Source organism: Camelus dromedarius, chromosome 18 (genome assembly GCF_036321535.1).
Source record: "Camelus dromedarius isolate mCamDro1 chromosome 18, mCamDro1.pat, whole genome shotgun sequence".
Taxonomy (NCBI): domain Eukaryota; kingdom Metazoa; phylum Chordata; class Mammalia; order Artiodactyla; family Camelidae; genus Camelus; species Camelus dromedarius.
Genome location: NC_087453.1, coordinates 18,288,550 through 18,300,410, shown reverse-complemented (window position 1 = coordinate 18,300,410; position 11,861 = coordinate 18,288,550). Strand labels below are relative to the sequence as shown.

At 51.2% G+C, this 11,861-nt stretch overlaps 1 protein-coding gene across 2 annotated transcripts in view; it reads right to left on the bottom strand.

Moving 5' to 3' along the window:
* Positions 1-11,861, bottom strand: part of MTCL2 (microtubule crosslinking factor 2) — a 63,074-nt gene that overhangs the window by 7,198 nt on the left and 44,015 nt on the right. For both annotated transcript variants that reach the window (XR_004130930.2, XM_010975209.3), the window contains exons 9-14: positions 9,098-9,202; positions 7,957-8,124; positions 6,163-6,414; positions 5,035-5,106; positions 4,053-4,123; positions 1,428-2,778 (exon numbers count right to left, since the gene is read on the bottom strand). Coding sequence is in view for 1 of the 2 variants with exons in the window: in XM_010975209.3 (XP_010973511.3) it covers positions 1,428-2,778; positions 4,053-4,123; positions 5,035-5,106; positions 6,163-6,414; positions 7,957-8,124; positions 9,098-9,202 (2,019 nt within the window). In the remaining variant the exon portion in view is untranslated. The remainder of the gene's footprint in view (positions 1-1,427; positions 2,779-4,052; positions 4,124-5,034; positions 5,107-6,162; positions 6,415-7,956; positions 8,125-9,097; positions 9,203-11,861) is intronic.

Genomic DNA, 11,861 nt, shown 5'->3' with positions numbered 1-11,861 from the left:
TGCATTTGAGGTATTTTCTAATTTTTTAATGTTACCAACACACAGGGATAATGGCTAAGGCTGCTGTACAAGGTGGAGGAGGGAAAAATTAGGAGTTTGGGATTAACACGTACACACTACTATATATACAATAGATAAACAAGGACCTACTGTAAAGCACAGGAAACTATATTCAATACTTTATAATAACCTATAATGGAAAATAATTTAAGAAAAAAATATATATATACCCAAATATGACTAAATCACTTTGCTGTACGCCTGAAACTAACACATTGTAAATCAATTATACTTGAATCAAAAACAGTGCAGCTGTACATTATTTACAATTGCCAAGATATGGAAACCTAAGTGTGTATCAACAGATGAATGGATAAAGAAAAAGTGGTATATACACATGGTGGAATACTACTCAGCTATAAAAAGGAATAAAATTTTGCCATTTGCAGCAACATGGATGGACTTGGAGGACATTATGCTAAGTGAAATAAGTCAGACAGAGAAAGACAAATACTGTATGATATCACTTATATGTGAACTCTAAAAAATACAACAAACCAGGGAATATAACAAAAAAAGAAGCAGACCCACACATACAGAGAACAAACTAGTGGTCACCAGTGGGGAGAGAGAAGGGGGAAGGGGCAATATAAGGGTAGGGGGTTTACAGGTATAAAATAAGCTACAAGGATATATTGTGCAACACAGGGAACACATTCAATATTTTATAATAATTAAAAGTGGAATATAACCTTGGGTTCCATGAGATACTCTGTCATTTCCTTTTCTGCAAAGCTAACTTATATGCATTCTTTTACTAACACGCACATAATCCCTACCTAAATCTGAACTTGATATCAGGAGTGGAGTGAGCAGCCAAGGAGTCTCAGAGAATATGGAAGCACTTAGGCCTGGAGTCTTGGTGGGCTGGGGGCAGTGGTGTACTGGTAAATATTTAATAACTAGTTTTCCAGGATTGAGAGGAGAAGCCCTGATTTGTAGCATTTCCAATTTTCATGGTGTCAGAAAAAGCCTCCCACAGTGGCTGAGCTCAAGGTACTAAGGTGAAGTAAGTCACTGAACACAGATGGACACGATCAGCTCTCCCAAACCAAACAAGCTGGCTCCAGCATCTGCTGGGTGGTGGGAGAGCGGATAGCAAGCCTCTCCCCTGGAGGGGATGCTGGCAGTCTCTGGTGTGTGGTGGCACAAGCAGCTACGAAAGTCATGCTCACTAGTTTGCTGTATTCAGACCGAGTGTCCATTAGGTCTGTTGTTCCAGGTCTGGGGCCTTCCAATCCCCATCCCAGATCAGCACAAGGACTTTTTGAAACACACAACCACATTTCTCAGTCTGAAAACCAAGAGTTTGAACCTCATAAGCCAACCTCACCTCCCAAGAAAAAGGGCAGACCCCACCCACCTACCTCATTGGGAAGGACCGTGGCTCCATCTCCATCCCGGGGGACACCATCCTTCCCCACTTGGGGGAGCACGGAGAGCCTGGTCTCCTCGCTGCTGCCTGACTTGGCCGCCTTCTTGTTCAGGATCCTGGCCATGCCCTCCGGCTGATGGTAGCTGGCCGGGGAGAGGGGCTCCAGTTTCTTGGTGCCCTCCTCCCCCGCCGCGGAGGTGGGGCTTGGCGCCCGGCCACACACATTGCGGAAGAACTCCTGCACGATGCCGTACTTGGGGGGCTCTGGCTTGGCCCGGGCCTCAGACATGCCCAGCTTCCAGACGGACTCAGTGCTCCCCGAGTGCTCCACCACACTGAAGAGGCTGGACAGCCCGTCGTTGATGTTCCTCAGCACGGGGCTGTCCCGCGTGGTGGTGGAGCGTGCCCAGGCTGAGCCGTTCTGCTTGCCCTGATGCAGGTTCCACAGGCTGCGGTCCTTGGCCCCGTCCAGCTTGGACACGGACCGCCGCTGGAGCTTGGGCGAGCCGTACTTGGGCGAGCAGCATGGCCGCTCGATGCGCGAGTGCACCTTGTCCAGGGAGGATGAGATCTGCTTGCTGCGCACGGACACGAGCGAGGAACTGCGGGGTGACCAGCTCTTGCCGTGGAGGCTGCTGCGGGGCGGGTCGGTCTGCAGGCCCACGCTGACCGTGCGGATGGTCTGCGTGCCCACGCTGGCCAGGCCCACCGTCTGGCTGGACGTGCTCTTCACCTTCCTCTCCAGTGAGCCCGAGCGCATGGCCTGGCGCACGCAGTTGGTGATCTCTTTCATGTCGTCGCTCATGTTGCCGGACATCTCGAAGTCATGCAGAGCCGCTGGGAAGCCAGGCCCGGCCGGCGAGGGGCCGCCCCCCGAGCCTCCGTCCAGGCGCTGCCGGGAGAAGTTGCAGAGCCAGCGGCTGTAAGAGCTCTCGGCCAGTCGGTCTGCCTCGGCCGACTCTTTGGGCTTGGCCGTGGTGAAGAGGAAGCCAGGCTCGATGATGATCTTCCCCTCCCTGTCATGGACCACAGGGACGCCCAGGCGCCGGGCCACCGGGGGGCTGTAGTAGACGCGGATGCCTGTCTTGTCTGGAGCCGTGTAGCTGCGCTGCATCTGCCTCCCTGCCGGCTCCTGGCAGCCCAGGGTACCCAGACGGTTGCAGTCCCGGGGCGACAGCCCTGGCTGTTCCGGGGCAGCCTTCTCCGGGTCCACTGGCTGAGCGCCCACAAAGGCAAAGGCAGGATTGTTGGGCAGCTTCTTGCCCCGGGCGGCTTCACTGGTGAGGTAGGGGGAACAGTCCAGCAAACTTTCAAACTCCGACATGGAGGAGACAGATTTGGTCCTGGGAAAAGTGAGGAGGAAAAGCAGCGTTAGTGGAAGGTGCCTTACACGGGTCAGGCACTCTGGTCTTCCTCCCTGGTCCCAGCGCTTCACCAGGGCTGGGACCACAAAGGTTCTGCTCACCTCTCCTGGAAGACGCTGTCAGTGCCCTGCCCCTCATCACACCTACACACCCAACAAAGCACACTGAGCACCTGCCATTTTCCATCTGAGGGCTTTTTTCTATCTGCAGGAGCACACTTGGCCTCCAGCCAGAGGAAGCTAGAAATATCACAGTTTGTGGCCCTACACACAACCCTCAAAAAACAATGGGTGAAACTTGGTGGCTTGTCCCCGGGTAGGAGAACTCACATTCTGCTCTGGCTCCCAGAGATCCTCAGCGAAATTGGAAACTAAGCTCCAATCACCCACATATAACCTGCTTGATGGCACCCCCTTTATGATGCCTTCCCTTCCCTGTCTCACTTCCAGGCTTTTCCTGGAATCCCCTCTTGAATAAACTATTTGTACTCAAATCCTTGTCTCAGGCTTTGCTTTTGGGGGAACCCAAACTAGGACACCATTTAATCTCCGGCACAGATCTGGCACGTGTGCTGCCTGATGACTGAAAGTGCCAGGCATACATGACAGCATCGCCCATGTCAGACCATTCAGTCCTCCGACAACTCTATGGGGCAGTTCCTATTATCCCACTAGGCAGAGATGGGAAGTATAGCCCAAAGGCAGAGCCAGAAATGGCAGAGGTGGAATTCAAACCCCACACTATGACTCTGGAGCTCCCTTCTACCCTGGGGCCTGCCTGGCTTCGTTTGGGCTGCTTGCATGGCCCCTGTGGGATTCTGTTGCCCTCACTCTTTTCATGGGTGTCCTAATGGTGGAGAGATGGTCCTGATAGTTCTGGAAGTCTCCCTGGCTAAACCCAGAGGATGCTGTTCACTAATCCAGGAACAGATGTCCGGCTGGACTCTCCCAACTTCAGATAGAGGAAGAAAGACCGCTAAGAGGAGCTGAACAGTTTCTTTCCCTGCTGGGATATGCTGGGGTCCCGGTTTTCCACGCCCTGAATCAAACCAAAAAAATCATAGGCTAGAATTGCCATCATCCCATCTCCTAGTTCCTAAGTGGCTTGGGTTCTACAGAAACCATATCCCAGTGTTCTCTCAGCTCAGCTGCGGTACAGTCATGGGCACATAGGGGAGGCAAAGTGGCAGAGCAGGGGGCAGAGCAGGGGAGGCGCTGCAGAGTGGAGCATGGGGTGGGGGTGGCTGCCTGCACCTCTTTAGGCTGGTTCCCCCAAGCTCAGCTTCAGAAACAGCTTCCTTGTCGTGGATCTTCTCACTGCGTGTCTGTCAAGGAAGAAAGGCAGGAAAGGGTCAGTTCTGGCCACTAGCACACGAAGGGAAGGTAACAGGAGGTGAGTGTGGGAGCTGAGCCCCAACACCACGTGCCTGAGTCTCCTCTTGGAGAGCAGGAGTGATGTCAGCACCAATTTAGAATGTCTGTTGGTCAGTTCCTGGCTATACTGCATCTGACCCCTCTCCACAGGTATGTGATTGAGGCTGGGCCAATCAGAACCCAAGGAAAACCCAAGGAGAGAGAGTCCATTTAGAACTTACTCTGAATGTAGTGGCAGCAACAAAGCACCCAGTGGCCTCTGTTCAGCTGGAGGTGAAAACAGTGACCTGAGGTCCTGCTCGGGGCTTGTCCCACCCTGGTTCCAGAGCAGGTCCCCTGAGACAGTTTCCCAGAACTGGTTTTCGTTGCTTGCAACCAAATCTCCTAACACAGCACTTCCTCAAGCTGTCATGAGCAAGGGCCCATATGTTCACTGTTTGGTTATTCAGTGTGTTGCTAAATGGACAGCGCACCTGGTGCTTAGAAGCAAACTTCACCAATTGATCTCCACAACCAGGGCTGAGTGTGATTCTCATTTTACCAATGAAGCAACTGGGGCCCAGAGAGGGAGAGTGACTTGCCCAAGACCACACAGCTATTTAGAGGCCCTGCATTAGAGAAAGGCACAGCTGAAACACAGTGAGACATTCAGCCTTTCTCCTGGCACATAACAGTGGAGCTGGCAGGGGCCCTTTAAGGTCCCAAAGCACAGCCTGGACCATGAAGTAGAGACCCCAGGATTGAGGAGCCTAAGGGGCGAGGGTGTGACCTGTGGGACAGCATTAGTATCCTCCTTGTCACATTCCCAACAAATGAGGAATTCCCAGTGTAGCCAGGTGACACAGTCTATCACCCCACTCACCTCTTTCCAGCTGTTGTCTTGCTTCTCCAGGTCCGAGTGCTTCAGGACCCAGGGGTCAGCAGCCTTCTGCAGCTGGGCAAGGGTAAAGAGGGCAGTCAGGGGCAGGCAAAGCTGGTGAGCAGGGTCCCGATCTGTGCAGGGCCACGCCCCAGGCTGCACTCTTCAGCTCAGATGACCCAGATCATGGACTAGGAGCCACCTTCCCAGTGGGTAGCAGCTCTGAGCCACCAACAAAGTGGGTTTGGAAAATGATCATGAAACCAACCACTTACAGGCATCCTGACAAGTGTCATGATATCAAATATAGTCATAGTTATTATTATGTTAATTCATGCTGCAATTCCTGGAACAGCTATATCAGCTAAGTGGCAGCTGAATGACATCAAAGTGGTGTTCCCACACTAGGTACGTTAAACTGCAATTAAACTGAATGAGACTGGCCTCTACACGCTGTCCTGAACAGCTCTCTATGAAAGAGGCAAAGTATAAACAATACGTATATTATGATTCAATTAATGATAAAAAAAACTCTGTGAATATAAATTTAAATAGCAAGAAAGGGAGAGAATGGGTTGGAGTATGCTTTTGCAATATTTGAGTCCTATGTAAAGATAAAGTCCTGACTTATACAATTAAAATTAAAAGGTGAAACAAAGGAAAAAGTCACAGTGGAGCAAAGCAGTCTGGTAAGCTGGGTGCGTGCTGACTGTAGTTGCGGTGTTAATGGTCAATGATTGTTTTTCTTATCTCCCTCCTTTTGGTCAGAGGATTCCAATTTTCCATGGGGAACCAGCCTTGGTTCTTCCTTCTTGGTTCTGGGGTTTTGGCAGGCTCTAGTTTTGGGCACATGACTCCCACCTGGTTGATCGAGCCTTGTGAAAAGGAAAACCTTCTTTCCACTGTAACTGCTAAACTGACAGAGGCCCTATTTAAGGACAGCTGGCTTCAGAATAAAACACAGAGGAAAGCAAGCCTTTCTGCGAGACTGACGGAGAAAAAGACCTCATCCCTAGGGCAGTCTCTGAGCACACGGATCCAGCTTTACCTGAAGGAGTCCTCCCTCTGGCCTTTTGCCTACAGTGACTCCCCCTAGTGGTTCAAGCCAGCTCAGGCTGGGGCAGGCCTTACCTGGCTCAGGCGGTTCTGCAGCTCCTTTACCTGCTGCTCCACCTGCTGCTTCTCACCCTGAAGCCGCTCCACCAGCTGCAGCTTCTCCTGGCCCCAGTTGTGCTCACTGATCTGCAGCTGCCGCGTCAGCTCCATGACTGCGCTGTAGGACTCGGCCAGGAGGTGCTGCTGCTCCTCCCGCTCCCTCTGCAGGGCTGCCTTCCAGTCGGGCCCTGCCCGCTCCCCAACCCCCTTCCCAGCCTTCAGCTCCATCTGCAGAAGGAAGAGCAAACCGGACAGCTGGCACCAGGAGGCTCCTCCCCTCTGCCCTCCCCACTCCTTCCCTCCCAGGCACCCGCAGGGGGCAGGGGGAGGGAGTGCTCCTCAGAGGACCCCTCACCCAGGAACCTTCCCTGATCTCCTCAGTTAGAACTAAACTTTCCTAACAATCAAGGCTTGTGTGGAGCAGTTTCTACCACTAAGCTCCACGCTAAGGGCTTTTCAGGCATTATCTCAGTGTCCTCAAGAAACTCAGCAAGATAACTGCCATTTTCGATATTTTACAGAGAAGACAGAAGTTCGAAGAGGTTATTTGGCCCAGGTCACATAGCTACAAAATGGCAGCGGTTCCTAGTTATTGCTTCTCACGGATTTCAACAGCTCTTACCAGTGTTTACCAGGGCTTACAGTTAGTGGGGGGCATGCACAGTCACATAAAGACTGCACAGGAATCATCCCAGCTTGATGGCTTTCTTGGCCCCAAACCTTGAGGGGCAGAGGGTAAACGTGCAATCTCAAGAATAAGTGCACCCCACACCCTCAGGCTGCGGTCAGGTTGGCGGGGAGGGGCGCCTGGAATGGCAGGGGTTGGGGGGCAGCAGGAGCAGTGGACACTGTGGATGTGCAGATGCGGCAGGAGCTATGAGATCTGCAGGGAGCATTGGGAGGAAAGAATGGTGACCCCAGGAAGCCAGAAGTCTGAACATGGGAGAAGATGGGATCATGGTCATAGGGAGCCAGGAGGGCAGAGGTTGGGGGAGTCAGGGTCAGGTCTGCCCCTTACTAGCTGGGTGACCTTGAGGAAGAAACATAACTCCTCTGTGCCTGTTTTGCCACTTGTCCAATAGAGATAATCAGTGTACCCACCTCCAAGGGGCCCGTGATCCCCAGGAAGGCAGCCTGCAGCGGGGGCAGGATGGAGGCAGCTGGGCCCTGCAGAGTTGTGGCGTGGGGTCGGGGCAGTGGTGGTGAGAGCATTCTCTCTAAGTGGGAGGAGGCCCACCCTCTCACTTCTCAGACGCGAGTGGGAGGTAGCAACTTGCCTCCAGGCACACAGCAGAGACCTGGGGCTCCTGGTTAAGGCTCCTTTGATAATCTGGGTTGTAGGGAGGGAGTCCCCCAGTTCGGGTGGAGGGAGCAAAACAGAGCCAGGTAGCAGGGCGTTAAGGGGATCCTTATGAGGACAGCAAGCATCAGAAATCTGGGCTTGAGCAAGAAGGATGTCACCCTGTGCAGATAGGCAGTTAAGTGTTCTGGCCTCGCCTGTGAGCCCATGGTGCAGCAGAGCGGCCTGTGATGCAATCCGTGTTCCTCTGTCAATCCCTCACCTGCCTTCCCTGGACCAGGGACCCCCGAGTCCCCACTGTTTCTGGTCCCTTGACTCTAGGCAAGTCTCTCACCGTCTCTGGGCCACAAGGTAAGTGAAGGGATTCCTATGCTTCTAAGAGCATAGCTTGGGCATCCTGCTCCCAGATCTGAGGCCCTGGCTGAGAGGGAAACAAGCAGGGGGGTGTCTCTGACACATGGGAGACTCACCGGGGCAGTATGGCTCTTGAGCTCTGCCCGCTCTGTCTCCCAGGTGGCCTTGGCCTTGGCAAACTGTTGCTGAAGCTCAGTCAGACCACGGCGCTCATCCCGGAGCAGCCAGCATAGCTCCTTCAGCGTCACCTTCATGTCGGCCAGGGTCTTGATGTACTCATTGGGCTGCAGACGGGGACAAGGCCTGGGTCAGGAGCTTTTGGACTGGCGAGGAGGGGAGGCTGGGCTGGGAACACTCATCCAGAGTCCAGCCTGGGACTCTACCAGGCCTCAGGCAAGTCCCACGACCTTGCTGGGGCATCTCCCCATAAAACAGGCATGACAAGCCCAGCCCTGGCCCCTTCCTGGGCTGACATGTGCCCCAGCCTCACATAAACACAAAATCCTGCTGTTACAACAATTATTCAGCCTAAGTCTGAGCTGAGCTCTAGCTTCTCTGAGGCTCTGCAGCGTCTAAGCCGGGTCCTTCTTGCCTGGGATCTGTCTTCTCTGATCCACCATAGGCCAGGGAGTCTGAAACAGGGAGCCTCCCTGACTGCCTGACTTGGTCCCAATCTTCTCTCCTGGGCCCATGACCCATTTCCCACCTGTAACCCAGCTTACTGTGGGTGACCCTGGGAGCTTGACCCCACTGCTCTCACTACCCCAAGGTTTGATTTAAGGGTTCCTGATCCTAGGCCAAAAGCCCTTCCTCCTTCCATCCTTCACTCCAGCCTAATGTCCTTACCCCCACTGTATACATCCCAAGCTGCAGCCAGTCTCGGAATACCTTGCCACACCTCTGCACATACAGTTCTCTTGGTCCAGAATGGCCTTTTCGCTATTCTCTATTAATCAAGCTCCTGTTCATCCTTCAAACCCTACCACCTATGACCCTCTTCTTTGTAATACCATCCCCTCTACGTTCCAAACGGAATTAACTGGTCCCTCACCTGTGACCCCACACTTCATCATTTGACCCTCAACCACTGCCCTGGGGTGACTTACTGGGCATCTGGGGCCAGTGACCAGGCAGTAATTTACTGCAGCTCCCGTGCCCGGCGTAGGACTGGGGTCAGGGAAAGCAGCAAGATGTGATCACTAGACAGACAAAGGAACAGATGGACAGGACAGAACTGGAAATAGGCAGAGAACGCACGGTGTTTTGGGTCCAGCTGTCCCCCGCACAGGTCTTGTTATCAGAATGCTGGGCGTTTAATTCCTCTTCCTCCATTAGCAGGTACAGCTCCTTCATGCTATTTACCTATTTAAAAAAAAAAAAAACCACACTCAACAGAGGGTAGGAGGGCATCATGCCTGGGGTCTGACCCTCAGGCGGAGGGGATACAGGCCAGTGGCCTAGATAGAAAGGGGGATGCAAAGCCAGGCAGAAAGAAAGAATGGAGGTTTATGGACCAAAGGCACCCCAGCTAGGCACCAACCGCCCAAATTTTTACTCTGATCCCTGGGCACCATCTGGGTGGAGGAGCACAGCTGCCGAGTCAGGCCCTGCTGGCCCCCCACACCATCTCTTCTGCCCCCAGGACCATAAGACATCCCTGAGAGCTACTTATAAACAGCTGCGTTGTCAAGGTAGGCTCTATGGTTGGAATAAAAGGGCCACAGACATCCTCACAATTATAGATAAAGTCAACCAGAGGTTTGGGTGAAAAGAAGGGACTTCCTGGGAGGAGGGGTTTGTTGATGATGGATTCTGGGCAGGAGCCAGCCCAGGGGACCAGGGTCTAGTTCAGGATGAGAATGAAGCAGAAGAAGCCACCTTCTGACTGGAGCACTCATTCATTATTCATTCATTCATTCATTTGATATTTATTGAACACCTACCATGCGCCAAGCCCTGTGTTTAGAGCTGGAGACACATCAGTGAGCAAGACAGACAAAAACCTTGGTCCCCCTGAGCTTCCATGCCAGTAGTAAGAAAACAAACAAATATGTGAAATACATGAAATGTCACTAAAGATGGCATGTCCCACAATAGTAAGTGCTATGGAGAAAGAGAGCCGGGAAGGGGCTTAAGATGTGCTGCACTGTGTGGCCAAGGAAGGCCTTACAGAGAAGGTGATACCTGGGCAAAGTCCTAAAGGAGGTAAAATAGTAAGGCATGGGAATATCTGCAGGTCATGAATTCCAGGGAAACGGCATAGCAAATGCAAAGGTCCTGAGGTGGGAACATGTCTGTTTGAGGAAGAGCAAGAAAGTCAAGGAGGAAGTGAGGGATACAAGGACCAAGACTGGTTGACCAGGGACCTTGGCTTCTACTCTGGGTGAAATGGGAACCAGAGGAGGATGGTGCCAAGGAGAGACACTGGCTTGACTTCCGGTTTCATGAGATCACTCTAGCTGCTGTGTTAAGATATTTTACGGGATAGCAACAGAGCTCCAAATGGTACAACACCAGGTGGCACCATCCACATGGAGTACTTGCTGCCTGGCTTCCCGGTACCCTTGTTAACACAAGATGCTTGGTGGAAGGATGGGGTGCTAGGGCAGAAGCAGGAAGACCAGTTAGGAGGCTACGGTGATAATCCAGGCAGGAAGTGATGATGGCTCAGTTGGGGGCAGTGGAGGGGTGGGCAGTGCATCTGGGTCAGATTCTGTAGATTCTGGATTTGCAATGTGCAAGAAAGGCCATTTAAGCCAAGTGCCTGGACAGGTGCCCTGAGGCAGTAAGTGCAGGTAAAGGAGAGATGCGATCTGAGGGCTGAGCCCTGGGGACTCTGATGTTAAGAGGTCAGTTCAGGGAGAAAATGAAGATCCAGCCAAGGAGACTGAGGAGAAACCAGTGAGGTGGAAGGAAAACCAAGAGAGTGTGGTGTCCTAGAAACCAAATGAAGAAGGATTTCTGGGATCAGTGCAGGCTCTGAGGCTGGGAAGCATGTTGAGGGAGCAGGGCGTACATGAACAGACACCTAGTTCTGCCCCTGGTCACGAAGATCTAAACATACAGACTTTTGATTATCTATATACACAGGTGCACAATTCTTTCTCTGAAATTCTTTGGGGCCAGGTGTGCTTCAAATTCAGAATCAATCGGGATTTAGAAAGATAATCTGGCACCTACACAGTATACTGTACAACAGCCCAGACTGGTGTTAACAACTGTGCTCATGGGCACCGACAATGCCCCTTCAAACATGTGACTATTAACGTGACATGGGATAAATAAAGGTTCTGCTGCTGAACGAATGTCAGGTCAATTTTTTCCAACTGAGTTAGACACAACAAAACAGTTCTCAAAGCTTCTGGATTTCAGAATTGAGGGTGAGGAATCAAAGATCTTTAACTGTAGTAGAATGGGGATAAGTGTTTCCACATCCCAGGGCATGTATAAAAGGGAAATGCAATTGTCCACTCAGAGCATTTAACACAATGCCCAGAGCACTAAAAATACTCAATATGTGAGAGTTATCATTCACGTGTGTAGTTTTAATTCTGCATGTGTGGATACATACATTTTTTAAAAGTATGCATACAGATCAGGTTTATTACTTATATAGTTATACATATTTTATTGTGTATCTGTTTATATGTATTTTTATACATGTGCTTTATATCATATTACATACATATATGTACATATATATTTTACATGTGTGGTTATTTTTATATCTTATTATGCCTACTTCAGGAAATATGTATATTTCTATTTATTACTGGCACAGATATTATTTAATTTTCTATGCTTATACTTTTTTTTTTCAAGTAAGTTTCTGTTTCTGTTACTCCAGTTCATTGAAACGGCTAGAAAGATTTTCACCAAATATGGAGTTTGCCTGAGACAAACTGATTTAAAATATAAGCTATGTGGCCTGCAGGCAATTCATTTTGGGGGGTGTGGGGAAGAATCTTCCCTAGCAGCCAAAACTAGGCTTCAGCTATGGAAAACAGTACAGTGGTTTCTC